At 34.9% G+C, this 24,840-nt stretch overlaps 1 protein-coding gene across 1 annotated transcript in view; it reads right to left on the bottom strand.

Moving 5' to 3' along the window:
- Nucleotides 1–1,120: 1,120 nt before the first annotated feature.
- LOC148526575 (T cell receptor alpha chain MC.7.G5-like) overlaps nt 1,121–24,840 on the bottom strand; it is a 447,371-nt gene continuing 423,651 nt past the window's right edge. The window contains exons 3-7 of the mRNA XM_088470224.1: nt 19,556–19,611; nt 5,709–6,011; nt 5,182–5,235; nt 2,484–2,591; nt 1,121–1,382 (exon numbers count right to left, since the gene is read on the bottom strand). Of these exons, the coding sequence (XP_088326350.1) occupies nt 2,485–2,591; nt 5,182–5,235; nt 5,709–6,011; nt 19,556–19,611 (520 nt within the window). The 3' untranslated portion in view covers nt 1,121–1,382; nt 2,484. The remainder of the gene's footprint in view (nt 1,383–2,483; nt 2,592–5,181; nt 5,236–5,708; nt 6,012–19,555; nt 19,612–24,840) is intronic.

Here is a 24,840-nt window from a genome sequence, read left to right as displayed (position 1 = left end):
CTTATTAAAGTGACTGCAGTGAGCATTGCAAATTACTTATTTTCTCCCAGGGTAGTATAAATATTCTTATAATAAGTCCAGTGTGTGTTTGTAATGGCTGACAACTAGATATGTGCAGTAGAAGCCACTGTTTTTATGCACAATTAAAAGAATCATATGTGTGAGGGTTGTTAATGACAGGTTTGACAGGCACCCTGGTACTTAGACTAATATGAAATTGTAATAAGGCCTTGTATAGAGTAATAGCTACCATTCTTTACAGGGCTAAGAACTGTAAAATGGAGGTGATATATAGCTAGTTGGTGGCACAGGGTAGACTGATGTGTTTATGTTGAGATTAGATTACCATATGAACTGCATTTGTACAAACCAAATAAACACCACATTACTCATTTTCATTATTCCTTCTGATCACATGAAAACTTTCCCTTAGCAATCCCTTCTTCTCATATAACTGTGTTGCACACTTCAAGCTGTGTATGGTATGGCATTGTTACATTATAAAAAAATGGGTAATTGTGGAACACTTAGAGGCTGATAATGGAATGTTTTCAATTGTATAATAAACTAGTTTTTGTTGCTTTTACTACATTCAAATAATATTACATTTCACTACATATCCAATCAACTAACCACCTTACTGCTGTTGATTTTTTTGTCACAGGATTTATCCTTTGTTTTGCCCTGTGTTTAATACTTGCTTGGTTTCATTTATATTTTACACATCTGTGTGAAACGGTGGTGCCATTCAAATTTGAATGTAGTAATATTAAATAATTTGTTGCACAGCTGGTGTATTATTGTCATGATACTTGAAAGTGTAAAATGTTACAAAATATTCCAGTTTATAAAATGAAGCATTATTTTTTAAATCTATAAACACTTTAATAAAACATTTGACATTCATGTTTACAGTGTACAAAAGTAACATATATAGTACAACAAATTTACATATAACATTCATATAACTGGTGTAAAACACAAAGCTAAGAACAAATATCTACTCATTTAATGGCAGTGACTTATAATATAGAGAATGCTATGGCAATTTATGTTGACTTCGTAATATACATTTACAAAGTAAAAGTTTCTGATTAAAAGAGAATAGAATCTATTTCTATAATGACAGTATGATAACTAATAACATGTTTAAAAAACAACAGTTATTAACGAAACATGAACACAATACATTTGTGTTGTTAGATAGTTCCAATCCTTGTCAGTTGTGATGAAACACAATATTTTTTCTTTGCATCCTGTGCAATTATTTTTGTGTATTTGAAAGAAAATATGAATAACAATTTCTTTTCATTTTGATAGTATTGAGTTGAATAATTGTTCACTTTTAATTTATTGTTGTTCTGAGTGTAAATGATCAATTCCTGTAAAGGGAGAGGAAGACATGATTAGTCATTTGCTATGACTATATAGTACAGGACAGAAGTATACAGGGTGTGGATGTTGCCATTGAAGTGGGATACTTTGAACATTTTTAACAGTGAACAAAAATGATTATGGCAAATTTTTTTATCTGCCAAGTATTCCTCCATTAAATATAGCTTGCTGAAAATTATGTTGTGATATTCTAGTTGACTCATAATTGTGCTTTATATATATCCTGTTACTATTTAAATTCCAATGTCTGTGGAATATTATATTATAGGATAAAAATAAGTCATTTTAATTTACATATATTTTAAAGATATTGCATTATATACACATATTGTATTAGATTTGTGTCTTGAAAACAAATGTCTTCAACACAAATAAAGGGCCTGATTCCCAGTTGGACACAGCTCTGGCGCTTTCTCAAGATTGTCAGCAGACAGCACATGCGCTGCAAGAAGTTATTTAGGACTCTGCATGTGCTGCACCATGCACAATCTTTACAGAGGATATGAGAGCTGCAGGTTTGCTCTGTGCATCTGTAAAATGGGCACTTATAGGTGGCAGCTGGGCTGCTATTTTGTAATACTCACATGATGATATGGTAGTAAGTCATGGTGCCATGGCTATCCGCGCTTGCAGATGCTTTTAGTGAGTGACTAAATATCAGGCCCAAAGTGGTTAGTATTAGGACAAGATCATTGAACATGAATTTTTTTATATTTAATATAATTATTTGCATAAGTTTTTATTGCAAATTAGCTTTACTATGCACTACTATGGTAATTTCAGGCAAGTTCACAGTGGATAGAATTGTACCTTAATAAAGTTTATTTAATCATAGTGTGATATTATAGGGCAATAAGGTAATATTCACAGTGTTTTTTTTAATTCAGAATTTATTATAAAGCTTCACCTAAGGCATTGGGACAACCAAGGGATACACTGGTAAATTTAAAGTCTGTAGCTACAAATTTGATTAAACTGTACTGTAATTTGTTAAATGCGCTTATTAATACAGATCTAGATATTTAAACAAAGTAAACGATAAGAAGGAAGACGAGTGAAGATATATATTATGTAGTATTACCACTCACCTTAAGAAGACCAAAGTCGCAGGGTTATTATTAGATTGAAGACTATAGCTTTGACAGTAAGTACCCTCAATCCCAGTACTGTTAAGGACAATGTATTCATGCTTGGGTCTGAAGAAAACATAAGACATCCAAACATCATTAAAGCAATATGGTTCATCATTGTAAACAATTATCAACTTTATATATGTGCCCTAATCAAATAAATAAGATACCCGATTGAGCAGTATGCATAGATCTGTCCATGCATGAATGTGTGATTCATATCATTTTAGTTTTTAGATATTTTTCCTCTTATTTAGGTTATTTGTTTACTTTTCACCTATCTCTGCATTACTTTTCATCTATCTCTGCATTTCAGGGAAACCAAGAGAAGGCTAGGAGCAAAGTACCCAGGCTTCTCTGATGACCTGAGCTTGTTGAGGATGTGCAACACCATCCTCAAAATGGTATAGTCACTCCATCCTCAGTGTATAGTGTCTACCTATAGCACCCAGCAAGGTGTGGCCAAACCCCTCCTGCAACATCAGGGCGCATATGACTTTTTGGCAGCCCATAAGGCCTGGCAAAGATATTTAACAACACTATAATTATTAACATTATTAACATTTATTTATATACCTCTGGGTTCAGTCTGCTTTTGTGGGTGTGATGATTGCATCAAGTACAGTAATGGTTTTATAGCTTTCATCCTATACTAGCTGAAGTACTCTGTGTTGCCCGGGTTTAAATCTTCAAGTTATTAAGTTTTATTATGTCCACTATTATGTTTATTATGTTGTCCAAATCCATCCAGTGGAAGGCCCAGAACAGGCTCCCTAGGTCAAAGCTCTGCCTGGTGCACTCCGCTGTGATGTCCGATTGGGACCCCAACCACTCAACTAGGCATCCCAGGCCAATTGCCACCTCTCTGTGAAGTTTGCATATAAATCCATCCAGTGGAATGCCCAGAACAGGCTCTCTGAATCAAAGTTCTGCCGAGTGTACACCAACGGAAGGTCCGACCAGGACCTCAACCCCCTAGTATGTCTTCCGGGATCCAATCTTATCACTCTGTAAAGTTTTCATCAAAATGAAAGGTTCAGAAAAGGCTCTCTGGGTCAAAGTTCTGCCCAGCGTTTAGCAACGGGAGGTCCAAGAACCTGGACAGGATCCAACTGGACCACCTCACATTGGTTTAATCCCAATTAAAGCAGGGGTGTGTCTTTTTACTATGTGATGTCATACAAATCCATTCAGTGGAAGGCCCAGAACAGGCTCCCAGGGTCAAAGTTCTGCTAAGCATCCCTGGTTCAAAGTTCTGCCCAGTGTACACCAACTTGAGGTCCGAATAGGACCTCAACCCTCTATTATGTCTTCTGGGATCCACAGTTACCACTCTGTGATGTTTTTGTCCAAATCCATCCAGTGGAAGGCTCAGAACGGGCTCCCCTGATTAAAGTTCTGCCCAGTGTACACCAACAGGAAGTCCTACTGGGACCCTAATCTACCCAAAACCTGGCCAGGATCCGACTGAACCACCTCATGTTGGTTTCATCCCAATCGGTGCAGGGGTGTCCGAAAGCATAACCGGACAGGCAAACAAACAAATGGACCAATTAATTTTATATATAAGATTTGTCGCTCTGTCTCTCTTTGTTGCATTGTTACGTTGTCAGTGGTCTAATAGCTTTTTTGGCATCATATATAAGAGGAGTAGGAGGAAGAGGAGGAGAAGACGAAGAAGCTTATTTTATATGAATGATTTGATTTTGACTCAGGTCTTTCCACCAAGTTCGGATCTTAGAACTAGGCAAAATGTTTTGCCTTGGTCTGAGATCCAAACTTGGCAGGAAGATCCGAGCCAAAACCGAACCGCTCATCTCTAATTCTGTTTTTTGTGCTTTATAATTGTTGAACCATCAGTGTCAATTTATGAATGGTCTTTGCCAATTCACACCTTTTAAAAGACCCAAATACTTTGCTTATACCCACTAATAGCTTTTTATACAGTTATCCAATGTTAGTTGCCACTTTTTTGGAGTACAAGGTGGTTTCACCAACCTTTCCTCACACTTATGAGTATTACCAGCCGGAATCACCATGTGACTGCCAAGAAAAGCCTTTTGCAATTGAATTGCACATTAATCCAGAGCATGGATACACACGGCAAGCAAAATTACCACACAGTATGCATGTTAAGTCATCCCAAGAGTTTACAGTAGCTAATTGAATTTGGCCCATAATATAAACAAAGTTCTGAAAAGTCAGATTGTGCATAAAGTGCAACAATCCATTATAACAGGTTGTTTAGCGTTAAACATGTTTGGTAAAATCTGTGAATCCACATGCTCCTTTATTACCGTGTATTATACAAGTACAAAGCATGTAAAAAGATAAATAAGCTATTTGTATGTACTAGTTCAGTGAGTGACAGCTATCATATGAATATCTTTAACTGCCTGATTGCACATAAAAGTTTACCCTGTGATATATAAAAGCTCAGCGGTAAATAGCAAATACCTTACATCATTGACTAGTATATAGGGCAGTGTTGGCTAACCTTGACACTCCAGCTGTTGTGGAACTATATATCCCAGCATGCCCTGCCACAGTTTTAGCATGCCCAAATAGCAAAACTGTAGTAGTGCATGCTGGGTTATGTAGTTCCATAACAGCTGGAGTGTCAAGGTTAGCCAACACTGTTATAGGGGTTACTTACTCGTATTGAAAGTCTCATCGATGGACAATGATGAACATGTATTAAGGGTTTCAGCTGAAAAAGAAACCAAGAAGTTATCAGAAAACTTAGCTAAAACTAAAAATGTGCATAAAATTGTCTTATTGATAAAGTACATATTTTGTTGAACATTTAAAGTTGTTCCAATATCAAACACAGTAGCACCAAGTACATATTTACTCATTTTATATTGATAACATAAATATACACAGTCTGGATCCAAATGAAATATCCTTATATGAAAGGTTCAGGGTGAAAAATAAGTATGGTTATACTGGGGAATGACAATAAATGAAAATATGTGCTATTGTAGTTATTTAGATCCTAATATTAGAATGTAAAAAAAATTATGTGGATAGATATCAAACAACTGCATTATAAGAAAATGCTTCTACTTCACTGCACCAACATACATGGGATCCTTGTGAATTAGATTATCTGTTCATCATATTTTATATATTTTGAAGGAAGACAATATAGTGTGTCCTAGTGCTGTCTATTGTCATTACCTGTGTCATATTCTGGATCTATATCTATTCCACCGTATTTTAGTGCACAGGGAAGTGGTTGAGAAGGATCTTCATCATTCCATTTCACTATACTGTTCCTCCACACATCATTGTCAGACTTATCCAGCACAGCCTCTGATGATATATTCCTTTTATCCAACAACAGTGTCTCTCTCACAGATGGGATGTCAGTGATCAGACAGACTGACTCTGGCAGACTTGACTCTGACTCTGGCTCTGGCTGACCTATCACTGGCTCAGATGAATTGAGGTGATACACAGAAGGACGATCCTTGTCTGTTTCTGAAAGAAGACAAAGTGATTACTGTTCTATTCTGTTACAAGTTAATATTGCAGCCAATTTACTCAGCAAAGGATGAAAATCTGCTCATGTACAAGAGGCACATAAATTATATTTATTATAAACAGAAACTCAAACACATTTTTTTTTCCAACATTTACAATTGGTTTCTCTCACTTCCATTTAGTAGTTGTAACTTGTCTGCATGAGTTCTATACACAGTTCTGATCTTAACTCTGTATGGACATGAAAAGACATGCAGTTCTAGATAGTTTGGTAAGATGTTTTTAAAGGAGAAGTCTGGACTTAAAATGGGAAGTTTGGGATTTGCTAAACCTCATGGCTTGTTCAGTTTGCTTCCAACTAACAACCTTTAACAGTTTGAAATACTCCAGATTTTTTTTAGCCAAGTGAATAATATGATATTGAGAGGGTATCTTCCATTATGTTGGGGTTCAGGATATCTACAGTTTCAACACTGAATGCTTGTATAGATAGATAGATAGATAGATAGATAGATAGATAGATAGATAGATAGATAGATTGTACAGTATACATATAATATACATGAAGTGTACATGCAAAAATTCATCTTATCACGTAATGGTCGATTATTGTAAATACAAATCTGGCAGCAGTAAGTTGGGCACCTACTGCTCATGCATTACCCAGAATTTCCATGTGACATAAGCACTAATTCTAGAAGCCCAGTCTCTTCCAAGAGCAATTTTTTTTCAAAGTAGTTAATAAAGAAAATAGAAAGTAGAAAAATAAATAAATATTTTAATACAATTTTCAGAAGAATAAATAGTTTGTTTTAATTGAAAAAAAAACTTTTTTTTTTCTTTTTACTGCATTTATTATCACTATCTTTAGATGGCAACGCTATAGTGGGACAGTCGTCAGGCACATAACTATACTGCAAATAGCACTATCACAGAATAGTTAATGATTGGTGAATAGGGAGAATCCCTAAGTCTTGCGATGAAACTAATTTTTGCTGGATTTTTTGAACTTTGATAAAAAGCAACCTCAATATCATAAAATAAAACAAAGTAGCATGCTTTCTGCATTACATTGAAGTGTCAAGTATACACTGTTCTATATAATGTGTAGTAATGGTACTAATGTGTAGCAAGAGTACATGTTCTGTTTGTCCATTATCAGTTTGGTAACAAATCCAGTGTGCATGAAATGTCTTATTTGAATATATATCACTAATACCTATTTTGCTCTGTTTATCTTCTGTGTTCTATATTTATTTTATTTAATGCGTGAGGATATTTATTTTATTTAATGTGTGCGGATATTTCTTTTATTTAATGTGTGAGGACATAGTCTGAATCTTCATGTAAGGACCATTGATCCCTATGTGATTTTTTTTTCAGGAGGAAATAGAGAAATATGTGTCTAGTAGTGACTTACTGGGATTCACAGACAAAAGTGTTCCTCTTCCAAAATTCAGTTTTCTTACACTCTCAAGATCACAATGTTACACTTCCTTACACTGTGACTTGCTAACCAATGAAATGCTTATATTTTATGTGAAATATAAATTATAATACAAATGTGCATGTAAAAGGGAACTGCATTGGCTAGTCTTTGGTGAAAATAAATATGTAACAGATTGGCCACAACAATACATTATAGGATAGCCCTATCAATATGTGAATATTTGCATTATGGCTCAAGAAGTGGGATATCCAGGGGTTCATTTTACATTTTTTGCTTTTTTTGGACAATGTAAATTCCATATTTTAATCATTTAAATAACATTTATATTTTAGGAGTATGTGCCCCACAAAAGAGTCTTCTTTTGTTTTCTCTATTGATCCAGGAGATTTATGTAGGCTGCAAAGCTGCTTTTCACCTGTGGCACCCACATGAATTGTGCTTTCATTTAGTGAACATTTATTTAGACTATAAAAATATAATTAACCCACATTCCACTGTCACATAAACCAAATCAAGTATAGGTGCTTGGAGTCTCATCTACAATTAAAGTTTAAACATACTGATTTATTTAACATTAAACCAACGTATTGTATCTTTCTATAGGTAAAATACATACCTGATATAGTATATTTCCTTATATATTGTACAATTCCAAGCAAGTCCCTCTTATCTTATTGTCTGCCTGTTATAACAGTTTTGTACTTAATTGTAAAACAGAACGAAATACGCTAGCTTTATATAAATAAATGGTATTAATAATAATAATAATAATAATATATTTGGCTGAAATTTGGGATTACATAACTAAAATTATATTAGGTATAATGCCAATGGACATGTTTAGCTTTGTAACAATATGTTCAATAAATTTATTCCAAGTTTGACACAATAATGTGCACAAATAATCTAAAATCATTGTTATATACACACCAATCTGAAGCACCAGTTTTGTTCCCAAACCAAAAATGAGCTTTCCATAGCTTCCATCATTATCCACACAGTGCTATGCATGCATACAAAAATATTCCTCTCATGGTGGCTAACATCACATTAAAAATCATTTGTTTGATAAGTAATCTATATTTCCATTAATTAAATAGGTGATATTGCTTAGAATTGTAGAAGTCATTTCGTATATCTCCTTGCAACAGATCACATTTAAGCAGGGAAATTGTGTTTTAAAAATATATATAGTGCTTTGTAAATTTGTATGCTCTATAGAAATGTTTTAATAATATTGGTATGCTAAAGATAAACTCACCAGGCTTCACTGTGAGTTTTGTTCCTTGTCCAAATATCAATTTACCATAATTAGCATAAGCACTGTGATAAACAGCTTGGCAAGAATACACATACATGTTGATGAGTTGACATAGCTTAAGGTGACAGCTATGTGATGTCTGGGAATTGTTTGGATGAATGAATAATGCACATGAAAGTTATAGGTATGTTTGTTATCAAAGAAAAGGAATTGTACTGATATGAGTATACACAATAATTGGGGATAAAGAACTTCAACTAGCGTAGGAACATCTGTGCTGATAGGAGTTTGGCAAACAGCGGCTCTGTTTGTAAACCCCATGTGCCATGTACATGTGCAGGAAAATATAATTTAATTGTATGTTTATTTAATATTTAATCTCAAAACATAAATTGTTCTCATGTTTTGAATATTCTGCAGCAACAAAAATAATAAACCTAAGACCAGGTGTATTCAACGGGTTGGGTATGGCTTGCCGGCAGTCGGGATGCCGCTGGCCAGAATACTGACAATGGCATCCTGACAGTCAGAATCCCGACACCCATAAGAAAACAAGGTAAGTCTAACCCTAACCCCTAACTCTAACCCTCCATCCCCGGTGCCTAAACCTAATTCCCCCCCTAGTGCCTAAGCCTAACCTCCCCCTCCCCGCACCCTAAACCTAACACTCCCTCCCCTAGTGCCTAAACCTAACGTCCCCCTCCCCGCATCCTAATCCTAACCCTCCCTCCTCGATGCCTAACCCTAACCCTCCCTCTAGTGCCTAACCCTAAACCCGCACCCTAACCCTCCCCTAACTGGCAATACTTACCTTCGGGATGCCAGCGGTTAGGATACTGGTATGCTGTACATCCCGTATGCAGCATGTGGCCCTCTAGCTGCTGTAGAACTTTTTTAGCATGCCCTAATAGTAAAACTTTGGTAAGGCATCCTGGTATGTGTAGTTCTACAGCAGCTGGAGGGCCATATGTTGAATACCCCTGCCCTAGATGTTAAAGTAATTATGCAAATCATAGAAGTACCATATTTTTGAAGAGAAAAGAATCTATAACTGATAGCTACTCACTGTTCACATTATGATGCATAATGTATATACTGCTTTCATCCCATTTTTCATCAATATAATAACATTTTAAACAATATAATTTAAATGAAGTAAAATGCATTTGTCTCAGACACTCTGTACACATATAGTTGTGATGATAAATTATCAATACATACCAGGCTTTTCTACCAGTGTTGAACCTGAGCCAAAAATTACTTTGCCATATCCAACACTGTCATACACAGTGATAAATGTGTAATGAAAACATATTAACAGTAACATCATATTAGCACACAAGACCATAACCAGCTAAAGTATTTTATGAAATGTGTTAATATACTTTATTCTGCTTTTTTGCAATTCCCTGGATTTTCATAATTAATTAAATATAGGTACTAATTTGGTTTTAGTTTCTTGTAAAGTTTGGTGAGTCAAAATGTTGCCTAAGATCATCATGTAATGTATGGATATGTGCATGCATATAGTTGTAGAATAAAGTAATTAAAAATCACTAACTTTTGTTTGTTCAGATTTATGACTATTCTGCTATATTTTGAGGTATTGTAATGTAATTTAATGTATGTATTTATTTGTATTCTAAATATTCTTCTTTTCTATATCTGTATTGAAGTATACTGTATGTCCTATAAAAATCTACATTATTAAACAATGGAAAAGTATTGACATTTAGGCAAACTCACCTGGTTTCACCACTAGTTTAGTTCCTTTTCCAAATATAAGTTTGTCATTAACATTATCACAATGACAAACAGCATAGCAAGAACATTTTTCGTCACACAGCCATGACTTCAAAGGCTAATGTACTGACAAATATTTTGTCTTTATTCTGCAAACTATTACATTTAGAAGCAATAATTATATTATTTTACAAATGGTTGTATGTTTTTCTTTACAAATGTCAAAATAGTGTGACAATAATTGCGATGGTAATGGTACACTTTCCACTTTGTTTGCTTGCCAATATGTATGATAATACTGTTCAATTCTATGTGCAATGCAAACTAATACAAAAAAGGAATAATTTAGATGCATGTTTCCAATTATATGTGTATTTTGACACCTTGACATGCAATCATGATTTTGTATCTTACATGTGTTCTCTCTGTTGAGGCCATTGAGCTTTATGTATGATGAATAATGGATAGATTTATTATATTATGGATCAAAGACAACCATGTCATACAGTATGAATAAGATCTCATTCATGCAGTATATTTACATGGGTTTCAATTAACAGATTTACAGTAAAAAGGTTGACTATGTCTAGATAGACACCAAATGGAAGACAGTCAATAGGTAGACAGGGACAAAAGGTTGACATTGAAATGGCCAAACACATGTTTTTTGGATTTTTCTTGTTTCTTTTTTAGGGTTAGGGCTAGCACTTACCAGAGGCTTTCGTCTCTAGGAGGGATGGTTAGGGTTAGGCACTTACCCCGTCCATTAAGGTTAGGCACTAAGAAGGATGGTTAGGCACATACTGGAGGGTTATGGTTAGGCACCAGGATGAATGGTTAGGGTTAGGCACTTACTGGAGGGTTAGGGTTAGACACTAGGAGGGACAGTTAGGGTTAGGCACCAGGAGGGAGGGTTATGGTTAGGCACCAAGGGGAGAGTTAGGGTTAGAGTGAAGATTAAGGTTAGAAAAACAAAACACACGTTGACCATTTTTGTGTTGACCATATCAATTATGACTTATTGAACACTGTAGACCTTTTGTACCTGTCTATCTTCATCCATGTCAACCACTACTAAGAACAGCAACACAGGGGCAAAACACAGGGTTGGGGGCATTCTGATTAAGGGATTTTCTACTTTGGAATGGCCTACTAATTACACTGTTGTAAAGAGTAGTCACTACAAGTTATAGTGCTGTGTTGGAAATGGCAGAGCAACAGCTTATCCCTTTTTCTTAATCAGAAAATCTGATCTAAAGGTGGAAATTCTGGGTACCTGTAATCCCCCTCAGCTCTTGCCTATGACATAGAATGGATTGCTAGTACAATAGAGTAACATAGCCAACACATTCATCGTGGTCTTGGATGCAAAGATCAACTTCTAACCGACCATAATTCCGTATTCAAAAAGCTCATTATAATATCTATAGTAGACATCTATTCTCTAGTAATTGAAATATACGTACAGGAGCCTGTTATCTCGAAAGTTCCAAAAACACATAAAGTAATGTATGCATGATATACATTTACATGGAACTAATACCTGGAATGCTTGTGATTTGATGTTTTCCTTAATTTGAACCACAGTACCTAAAACTTCAGTAAATTACATTTAAAAAAGGCTGTATTCTATTTTTTACCAGACTGCTCCTGGCATTCCTCACTTCATTAAATTATTTAGCAATGCCCCTTGCAGTGACTGAATGATTCATTATAATAATGTTTTAATTATTTTTCTTTCCATTCAGGTTTTGGAACTTTCTGGATAGGGAATTTCCAGATAAAAGGTCCTATATCTACAAGCTAGGGTTGTACATTATACTTACTGGGTCTTACAATCAGGCCGGTTCCATCACCAAATATGAGTTTGTAACCATTTAAATTTGCACAGTGATAGATTCCCTAACAATTAACTCTGTAGCACTGAACATATTATAGTGCAATATATATATTTAGGCCAGTGTTGTCCAGTGTTTTGAAAACAAATTAGATGTCAGCTTTGCTATTTTATGTTGCTTTGTGGCACAGATACAACACATTTTAGGTACCCAGACCCTTCTTCTGGTATATTGTTTTCCGAACCCTACTATGAGCAATACGAACTTGAAATTCACAGTACTACATTTTCATTATTTGCTGTACATAACATTCCTTATTGTACTGTTTGGTTGTTGTTGTTGTTGTTTGTTTTAGTAGCCATAATAGTATAAAACATTTCATGTGGCAGTTTCTAATTTGGGACTGCTTATGAATGTCTCATGCACATTTGTATACAATAGGTTTTATTGTTTAGTAATTCTATCTTTGGTTACTGTTTCTGTTATCTTGATACATAAATACAAGTGAATCTGGCTATTGTTTACCATTAAACTACTATCACTGATACTGTGAGATGTATATATGTATATTATATTATTAAGATTTACTAAAGTCCCATTTCTACAAAGTGTTCTGTCATACAAACTATCATATCGGGCTAATGTGTTATTTAAATGAATCAGAATTGTTAATGATTTTTTTAGGCTTATTAACACATTTGTATTCTGTAAGTTATTGTGAGTGATTCAATGGTAATTAAAACATACATAATCACTCATAATTTACTCTTCTGTTAACCTCTTTTTTAATTACTTAATTTAGTGTTGTAAATTCTTACATTTTGGAATATAGATGCATAGAATGCAACATTTTATTGCAATAATTTATTGTAAACTCACCTGGTTTCACCACCAGTTTAGTTCCATGACCAAATATAAGTTTTCCAGTGTTAACATTAACACAGTGATGTACATCATGCCAAGTACATATGATGACTCTGTCACTGATTGCGTATACATAACGTATGATTTAGTTTAAAGTGAAATATTTGCTTTCATTTTGTGTACATCTTAGAACCAGTTATTTATTTTTGTAGAATAATGTCTCAATAAGAAGCTGTCTACAATGTACAGCATCTCTGGTATACAATTACTTTAATGCTATTAACTACAGAGTCAACAGGTTTTTGATACATGCTATTAAATATAAAATTAAGTTTGGTTGCTTAAGTTTATGAAGTCATGCTAGAAAACGTACTGTGTGAAGGAGATAAGCACTGTAGATATCATGTTTCAAAATTACAAACCTTATTATTCTCTAAATTTGAAGTCCTCTCAATTATGTAATTGTTATTTTGTTTATATAATAAATGTTCTAATGTAAATATATACTATGAAGAATATTTTACGGAATTATCACTAATGTAAGTGTATCCTCTATGACGCAACACTCCTAAAACGAAATTGTAACTTATAACATAGAAAACCACCATTGCTTAATTTATGGACACCAACAAATGTTACAGTACATATACTGTAAAAAGAAGCAAAAAGTCAGTGTCATTTATGCTTTCACTGACTACTTATAAAAAAAAACTGGACAACAGCACTAATCAAAACCCAACTTACAGCCATATCAACATGTTTCCAGACCAGTGTTACCATAAAGTAATAAAAGATATGAAGGGTCTTTGAAGGATAAGTCATGTGTTTCTGTAGCTCTATGACAGAAAGTCTTTTTACCATTAAGAAGGGTATTCAATATGAAACGTTAACTTCACTGCCGAAGTTAACGTTTCATATCAGAGTTTTTACCTGCGTTAAAGTCTGCTGCGCGCTCCCGCTTATCCCCGTATTCAATATAAAATTAACGAAAACAGGAAACTCCGAAGTTGGATTTGCGTAAAGTTACGAATTTTTCCTTAAAATAATTGTAAGACCCCCTAAAGTTGTAAAAACATGGGGGAACACCATGGGTACCCCCGTTTTAGCCTTTAATTGAAAGTCAGGGATTTAAATAGCCACAGCAGCTGTTTTTTTCCCGACATTGAAGAAGTGTTGCAGAAGAGCACTTAGGTTATTTTTTTCGTTTTCTTAAGTGGTCCCATCAAATTTGGGGTACATGAAAATGGGTACTAGCATATTTTGATGTCCCTAAAGTAAGTTTTTAAAAATTCTGCATTTGTGCATCTGCCGCTATAATTCTATTCTAGAAAACACCTGCCGCATACATGCAGATCAATTTTTTCCCATTTTTTTTTTCACCCCAATTTTTAAACTAAGTTTTTGGGGTGTCCCTATTTTTTTTTTTAAACTTTTTTTGACACAGTTCTTTTTAAATGTCAGTCCCAGGGGTGCAGGCTATTTTTTTTAAGCCTGCACCCCGAAACCCTAATTCTGCACTTTTTTCCGACACCTATTCAATGGTGAAAAGTTATCCCCATTTTTTATCAAAGACTTTTCAAAATTGCGATAAGTCTTTGATATTGAATACAGTGTAAAACTAAAACCTGCGATAATGACGTCATAGCTCCGATATTAACGCAAAAGCAATGTTATCGCACCCATATTGAATACCCTTGTAATACTCACTGGACATCACGGTCAGTGTGCTTCCTGTTCCAAATACAAGGTTATTGGTAGCATAAGTCACACATTGAAACAGATCCTGACAAAAACCTTCATGTTTCTTTCCTCTGTACATGTGAATGGGAAAACCTGTATATCATGGCTCTTTTCATGAATTAACGTTGTGCCTGAATTCTTAAAATTATTTTATCTCTAGTAGAAAATACAAAGATATTGAATGTAATTTAAAGCCGGGTACACAATACACGACCCGCCAATGCAACACCCGATGGTGCGATGGAACGATATATTTGGCGGTCATGATCTGGTGTCCGATCGCCCGATACAATGATCACTTGCAACATTCACCCTACTGGCATTGGCAACTGGGTCACTCCATCTGCCGTGCATGCACGGCCGATGGAATGACCCTGATGTCGGCGCGCAGGAGCACGCATAGTGCATACACACTAAACGATCCGGACGATATGTTGGTCCACTTCGCCACATCTTCTGAGAAATTGTCTGGTGTGTCCCCAGCATTGGACTTTAATGACTTGGGGACTTGGGGGACATGCTGTTGTTTTAGGCACACATAATTATATTGGGTAATATACTATCTACTGTTAATTAAAAAACTTTATAAGGCACAGAGGAGTTCCTTCACTGTGTAACTGGGGGCCAAATTATTTTACCTAAGTCTTGGAAATACAAGGTGTCTAATATCATGTTAATTTACAGTGGACTTTTTTCTAATTAAATCATATAACACCATACTTAAATTAGAATTTTCTACATAAAGGCAGTGATGATTTGTTACTTACTAGGCAGCACAGATAGCTCAGTGCCAGATCCAAATATGAGCTTCCAGCCAGCACTATTCACACTGCCAGAAAGCCCTCTACAGTAACATGACAGCTCTGTTTGTGGAATCTAAATACAATACCACAATGATCTACTCCAACAATAGATGGGAAATATTTAATTTTCATATTTATTTCTGATTAAACATTGACACCATGTACTGTGAGTTTGTATTGATGCTTATGACTGCATTGCTGTTCATTTGTTTGCCAGAAAGCCCTCTACAGTAACATGACAGCTCTGTGCTAGGCTGGACTTGTTCATTATTTTATACATACAAGTGAAAATGGCAGCTCTGATCATAACAGAGATGTATAGTAAGCAGGACTTTGTAACCTCAGCTACAATGTAAGAGCATAAGCTGTGCAATCCAAAAACAATAGTTCATGACTTCTACTCCAATACTTACTAGAAGGGTTTCTATTTCTTCTTCCTATTCAATATTTCTTTGATTATAATAGAAAAATGGGCAAATGATTACCCTCAGTACTTTATGTGTAGAGGCACAGTCCCCCTTTGCTGTCCATTTGTTTGTCCGTGCACCGGAATACTGTAGTATCATCAGAACAAACTGGCCACAAACTTGAGTGACTAAAATATTCATTGATCCAGCGTTAAACACAACCAGTAAATGCATATTTGGAAATATTATAGGACTATTACAGGAAAAACATAAACAGTGTTATATACCAGTTGTGGGTGTATATGTACAAGGGTTCGGACTGCAGACATCTGCTAATCCTGTTTCAATGTAGCAGTCATTTAAAAAGCAAAATCAATCTGGTTTTGCCTTTTAATTGACTGGTACTTTAAAATATTGGGCAGTCTTGCACAGAACTCGCAGATGACTGCAGTCCATAGCCTATTACTTATACCCTGTGGTCTCAGATGTCTCAGATATCCCAATTTAATTGATTTGAGCTATAGTCTTACTGGGGCTGATAAACTCAGCCAATTAGGTCTAAAATTATCCTGTCAGCTAACAGAATCACATTGTGTATGGTAAGGACACCTTAATGGAGGTTGGCTTCAGTGACCTTTAATGGAACTACAGGTGGGAAGTCTTCTGTCAATAGGTGTATGTCAATGTCAAACTCACAACAACATCTTTATGTTGAATAACATATTTAATTTGACATATCTACTATTTGTGGATGTTTGTGAACTTCTTTTATACAAGATAATTTGCATTACAGTGTGTGTGTGTAATACCTTCTAAGCAATATGACTAGAATGATTACTGAATTTAGGTCAACTTTATAAGTAAGCACCATCCTAGGACCACTGCACACTATAATACTCGTCACCTATAATAGAAACATATAATTTAATCACAAAATAAGTACAGAATAACTATTTAGAAAAAAAACATGTCTACTGTTATTAACTCATGAATAGGGATCAATGATTGCTCCATATGCTGTAAGCACTCCTTAAGATAAATTATGCTTTCATACAGATCATTTACTAGATATGTTATTGTTAATATCACATGGTGGGGGTAAAGTAGCTTACTTACTGGGCAGAACAGTCAGCTTAGTCCCCTTGCCAAAAATCAGCTTCCAGGTGCCACCACTATCAGCACAGTCACACACGCCATGGCATTAACCATTGATGTATATGTGGGATCTTAGCAACTAAACAATGTAGAGGTATAAATACTCTATATGTATGTATGTATGTATGTATGTGTTTATGTACATACATAAACACATACATACATACATGTAAGTGTGTATGTATGTGTGTGTATGTATGCATGTATGTGTGTGTATGTATGTGTGTATGTATGTATGTATGTATGAATATAGCTCCATCATTTAAGCAAATTTACCCTTTTCTAGGGTCATAAGTGTTAGGTTACTGTAAAATAAATTGGGGAGAAATTTTAAGTGCTATGTGTGTGTATATATATATATATATATATATATATATATTAAACAGATCCGGCACTCTCAATATAAATGGGTTCATAGTACTGGGGTGCCTTTTAAGGAAACTTGCGGAGAAATTTCCATAAACATCAATTGTATTTCTTAATGAAAAGAAAAAAAGCACTCTCCAGATTTTCAGCAACATTGATCAGCTTTTAATAATATACCAATGTAATTTGCCAGCCAACGTTTCGGTCCAACATGGACCTTTGTCAAGGCATTGAGTTTCTAGACATCATAGTAACTGTGCGCTGGTCTGTCAAGGGATCAGCTGCTGCACCAGCTGATCCTGTATTTACTTTTAAATGTTGGAATAAAGGACTTTTTTAGAAGACTGGTGAGTGCACTTCTTTCTTTAAAGGTTATATATATATATTACATGCATTTATACTTGTTATTAGCATATCATTGGGTTTATACCTTATTTTACTCACTATTTATTTTACAGTAGCTGTAAGTATACAGTTTAGTTCTCCATGATCAACTTCAGTACATTGAAAGTGGTAGGCAATAATAGAGCATTCAGCAGTAGGAGTAGTAATAGATACATCTGGTAAACACCAATTTATGACATATAGTATAGACAGAGTAAGGCATGTATAAAGTTATTCACCAATAGCATCATTTAATGTGGATGAAAATATAAATGTACTTACTGGGCTGGACAATAAGCTTTGTCCCTGTGCCAAATATCAGTTTATAGATGCCCCCAGTATTAGCACAGTCACACACACCAGTACACAAACCAAACTTCCCCAGGAACATGCGCTAGGTCTGTTTTTTTTTTTTAATGCCCAGCATACAATATGCTACTGTTTATATGTTTATTCATAACATTACAACTATAATGTATATTAAGCCAGTGAGAATCATAATGTGGAATTACAGTGATAAGGTATATGAGACTTATTGGTAGAGGAGGTTAACCCAAATGCATTGATCCACAAAGCAAAAGGCAGATTTTCTTTGCTTTTTGATAATATTAATGTTAATTGCATGGACAAGATCGCTTAGAGTTTCCTACTGAATACACTGTGATGAGTACTGCTAAACACATTCATGAAATAAGGCAGGGATAGTGTGGAGAAACAGTGGTTAAATATAGTAAACACAAGGTTTTCAAATAATAGATTCCAAACCTGGAAAAAACAAAGAACATATGTAAAATGCACATTGATAAATGTATAAACTGATATAAATAATATTTGTTTGTACAACTGTGCATTTTACATTACTTTATCATTTTAATTAGTTATTATTCCTTTCAATTTATAGTAAATATTTAAAAATAGAGTTTGACTTCAGTGGCTATTTACAATTATTTATCCTACACCTCATGCTTTATAGTGTTTTGAAAGCCCTGTATAACTTATGCTATGTACACACGGTAGGATAGCAACGATCAGATAATGATCAGACGATCGTTGTCTGGTCATTCTGCATGTGCTGCATCGAGCATCCAGCACATGCAGCAGACCCCCCACTACTATAACAATCCGCGATCAACGATTGCAGGTCCATATAGTAAACAGGCTAACCTGGTTGATATCAACCAGGTCTGCCTGCTTGCACAGACGACGGTAGTTCATCATCAACGACCATACGTGGACGCGCATCATCCATCGTATGGTCGTTAGCAGGGCCCAGAAACTGTCATATTTCAACGTTAACAATCCTATCCTATGTTACCGTACCGTGTGTACGTGCCATTGCAATAACCTAATAATTTACTATACTGGGTACACTATGCACTATATGCAGACATAGATTTCAAGCTTGATGGTTGTTCTTTGAGTATATGAGTAGTTATAGGTGGTGAAAAGATTTTCCATCACTTTTAGACTTCATCACATTGTTATTTGAAGTGTTGCGTGTAAAGTATAAATAGTAAAAATGTAACTTACTAGATTGAACAATCAACCTTGTTCCTACTCCAAATATTAGCTTCAAGCTGTTTCCACTATAAGCACAGTCACAAGAACCAACACAAAAACTAGACTGACCTGTATTTCGCTATATATAGAAAATCGATCTTCTGTATTAAGAATTTAAGGCATCAGCCATTAAGGTATAATGTATCTGATATAATTTGTAGCTTTTTTGTATCATTTTAATTAGAGATATGCAGGTTCGGTTTTATTTTGTTGTTATCGTCAAGTTTGGATTTCTCTTATTGGCTATCCAAAACACGTGTTAGCCGGTTAACCAATATGATGCCGTTTTTGAGATCCGAACATATCCGAGTAAAACCGAACTACACATCTCTAATTTTAATACATTTATTATAGAATTTGGAATGAGATATTTGTTATTTTGTTCACACAGGATCAAAATAATTGCAAGTAAGTTTGTAATTTATGGTAAATACATATTATAATATTTATGGAAGTTGCATTATTTTCTAACTCTCAAAAGAAACTAATACAGTACGTACATGATCTAAAAATATAATTTTGTACCTGAAATGAAAAATGCAAATTTTTTTTATTATATGTTATTCTCTAATCAGAAATTATGGCTATTTTTCTTTTACTAATGGACAAAAATACTGACACATTAGGAATACAGTTTAACATAATGTATTTAAATGTTACTGTTTGTTCAGTGAGTGCTATGATTAATGTTGTTGCTACTTTAATAATGTATATTACTTACTGTGATAAACATACAGCTTTGTGCCTTGTCCAAACAAGAGCTTCCTGCTGCCAGTATTAGCACAGTGCAACATGTCATTACATTTAGCTGCCTATGTTTAACTATCTTCCTCCATAGGGTTCCTCACTGTCCATTATTCAATTCTTAACTGTTGCCACTTGACAATATTAGGAGGCTCTGTATTTCCAGGCTGCATGTAGAAACAATTCCTTTGGTGACAGCCTACATTTTTCTGAATAAAACTGAATAGAGCTACTGTAAGACGATGATGGTCAATTCAATCTGTTGTGTGGTGTGAATGGGGTAGGACTGGGAACATTTAAAGCCAAATACTGTTCCAATGGTGAAACATGCAAAATTATGCAGCAAAATATAGAATGAGGTAAATGCTTCACAAAACAGTTTTGAACATGTCACTAAGCTCTAATTATAATGATTTTCTTTGGAAATTCTTACATTTCAAATTTACATACAAAGTATTCCCATTGTATTTTGTTGATGCAACTAATATGGCAGTTTGCTATAATTGTTATGTCTTCTGCAATTATATGCATTATATTACATACTCTGTGACTATTGCCATAGCTCCCAAGTACAGCAACACTTACCACAACCATGCATCAGTAATAATAGCACCAAACTGCACAGATCTAGTCATTCAACAACCAAACTGAACAACCAGATCATGTATGTGGCATGTGCAGCCTTTGTCATGTTGTTACAAATGGGCAACATAACAAGAACTTTCAGATTTGGCTCAGCAGACCACTGTGTATTTAGCTTCACATGTGATAACATTATATCACATTTCTCTTAGATCATATTTATTACAAAGTTATATAAGAAATCATCTCTGCTGTAAAAAGTGACATACTTACTGGGATTTACTGTGAGTACAGTTCCTTGTCCAAAGATGAGTTTATATCCTCCACTACCATAATCACACAATGAATTATCACATAACAAATACTGCACTTCCTAGTATTGTAATACAGAGGTTTATAATTTATAGAGGTGCTATCAATATATATTCAATAGTGAGAAAACACACCTACAACTATTAATTATTATTACAGAAGTCACTGTAGGTTTCCATGACCTATATAATAGCTGAATTCTTATATATATTATATTTTGAATTAATATTGGTTTTTTTTCAATGTCCTTTATGGTTGCCTTCTTTTTTAAGTTGTACACTGCAGGATATGGCACTAGGAAACTGCATTATAAAAGATGTTTCAATAAACTTTCATCTGTAGTTTTACAATTACAAGTGTCTTATTCTGCCTGGTCTCACTATTTTGTAGAATTTGTAACTTATCAATAAAATAAATATGAATGGTTGGAAACACATTAGGAACTATTCCAATATGTCATGAGTATGTTCTAATATCATTGTTTTCTGAATGTTTGCTTGGTTTAACTGTTAATCTGGTCCCACTTCCAAAGATAACCTTGTAACAAAAAAGTGTGCAGCATTACAGTATCTCTCTATATAAGGATGGCTCTAATGCTGGGCACACACTAGGACGATGTCGGCCTGATATTTAGTTTCTGGCTGATTCAGAAAGACATATCGTCTGGATCGTCCAGTGTGTATGGACTATCTGCATACTCCCGCAGTTGCAAGCATTATTATCCGGCCGACCGTGCTGCATGGCCAACCAGAAGATATTTCATGAGCGCCATTGCAGGTAATGAAGGACGGAACAAGGGATCGTTCTGTCCTTCATTACATCGCTCAATTTGTACCTGCATCTTTAAGTGTGTTCCCAGCTTAAAAAACTGTACTGTACTGTGCAACACATATGAGCAAGCAAAGTACATGTAACTAACAAATCTGTTACTATCAATGTATTTGCTAGTAGGTGTAAATAATAATAATGATAATAATGATGATGATAATAATAATAATATACTCATAGAGGCATGATATATTATATCACTCTCACCTACTATATCCTTATATATTTCTCTATGAATATTTTTACATATGACTGTAGACAGTAGATTCATTTACAGTTTGATAACATAAGACAATATTACAGGTTTTGGTGCAGAATACTACATTATTAAAATGTTATATTAGTATTATGTTGACATATAATGGTAAAATTCCAGCTAAATCTAATTTTCAAAGTGTTATAAACAACATTTAATCATTTAGCAATTTGAAACTGAATTGCCAATTATTACACTTGATTATTACATTTTAAAGATAATATTTTTAATTATATTGTTGTATTCCAAAATTGTAACTATTGCTTATGGTATAGGGCCTGGTTACCGAGTACATGGTCTGTGCCCTGATTGTGGTATACAGGATATAGTAAAGATGCTCTGAGATAGTACAGTTATTGACTGGGGAGACTGCAGCAGAGACTTTGCTGGAGGTACACCTGGTATAGGTGAAGGATCTATCAAGAGCTTAAATGCACTAAGTGCATAGGTGTAACTACCATAGGTGCAAGTGGTGCAGTTGCTATGGGGCCCAGAGCATGAGAGGGGCCCATCTTTCTTGTCAAAGTTACGTGCTATATACATTTTTCACCATTGGGTGGTACATAAGAGCCCTTACAAACTTTTCCTATGGGGCCTTCAAAAACCAAGTTACGCCCCTGACTAAGTGAATAATGATAATACTGGGATACTCATTGTGACCTTGGATAAGACAATTAAGGGGCAACTGAATTTAGTGCCATGTGCCACCTAACATCAGTGCAGTGTCTGGCTTGGCACATTACCACTTCACAGTGGGCAATCTGCTCATTTTCACACCTCTATGGTATGTGAGGATAAATGGGCAAGAATATTGGTCATGGAATGCCTTTCCCGACAGTTCTGGAGGCACTCCGTAAAAATTATGCAGAACTGAATTTCCCCTTTTGTCTCATCAGTTCCCAGGCAAAGATTGATATTAAACAAAAGTAAACCATACTCGAAAAGTCTTAACATAGTGCTATACAAAGTAAAAATGATTTCACAAAAGTACTTTTCATAGATATCCCCAATTAACTGTAAGTTAAAGCTATTGATATTGCCTAAATCAAAGGCAACAAATAAGGACTTACTTATAATCACATGTAATTGTGTTCCAGTGCCAAAGATAAGCTTTCCCCATCCAGAGCCACTATTCTCACATCCACTGTTACCTTTACATAAAGCATATTATAGCTCATAGCCAGAGCAGATTTTCATGTCATGCAAACTTGGAAACTTAGTAAAAATTTACAAAACTCACCAAGAGATCATTTAAAGCCAAGTTTTATGCTTAATTGTTTACCATATATTTTGATACGTATCATATCAGAAATCCATCATGTACAAAACTATATGGTGACAACAGTTCACAAATATAGCAAACTGCCATCTTCCTGTAATTCCCTCTGTATTCTTAAATGTAGGTATTATTAATATCAATAAGTGATTAATGGGATTTAAATAGATAATCAATTTAAGTTACGTGGAAGCAATTGGTGAAGAAGAAATGTAACCTGTTGGGCGATAATGATTAGGATTTCTGTAAAGTTTGTAGGCAAGAGTAATTGATTATAGCAGTCTGCTATGTGACATATATGTATCCATCATATATTTTAGTAAAATACTACTCTGTAGAAAGAAGCAGCCTAGATATAGTTATTTTAGTGGATATACCTTCATCAATTTTACTATGTAGTTATATAAGGTCAAATAACTGTAAGCATAAAATTGCTGCATAATCTACATATTGGAGCAGAAATGTTGTAGTACTTAATACAGTAGTACAACGTTTACCAAGTAAATTGAAAATACAGATTGTAGTGATTACTCACTTGGTCTCACATTGAGCTTGATCCCTTTCCCAAATATAAGTTTTGTGGCTGCAGTATTACACTATGCTCAACTGCAGTACAAAAAGTGCTCAGTGTTCTTATAACAGTCTGTTAGTAAAACACAGTCATGTAGTTTAGGATTTATAGCAACAATGTTTTGGGTATTGTATCCCTTTAGAATTTGTGTTTACATAAATAGGTTATGGCACATTAAAAACAATATACAAATATGGGGGTCAATCCAATTGTGTGCGAAGAGTGTGATCTGCCGTTGCTATGGCACTAAAACACCGACAACTGCACCACATCTCTCTCCCCTTGCAACCTGCGCCGAGCCTGAATTTGCAGAATTCAGATCTCTGTAGGGATTTGAGCACTTTTATGCGAGTCCAGGCTGCCATAAAGTGCGGCTGGTGTCGCAATGAAAACCCATTGTTGTCGTTATTATTATTATTGTTATTATTATTATATGAAGATTTGGAACAAGTGAAAGGGCTCAATCCAATTAACCACGAGGTGTTCGAGTTGCAGTTGCAACGGCGTTAATATGCCGGCAACGGACTGGCACCTCGCACCCTTTGCGGGGCCGCTCTGAGCCCAAACTTCTGCAAATTCGGGCTACCGTAAAGAGGCCCATTGCCGCGATCACTCATGCCGGCAAGATCATCGCGGCTAATAGGATTGACCCCATAGAATATATATATATATATTTTTTTTTTTTT

Source organism: Taudactylus pleione, unplaced genomic scaffold, assembly GCF_031769625.1.
Source record: "Taudactylus pleione unplaced genomic scaffold, aTauple2 ptg000095l, whole genome shotgun sequence".
In the NCBI taxonomy this organism is placed as follows: Eukaryota; Metazoa; Chordata; class Amphibia; order Anura; family Myobatrachidae; genus Taudactylus; species Taudactylus pleione.
This window is presented reverse-complemented; position numbering and strand designations above follow the sequence as displayed.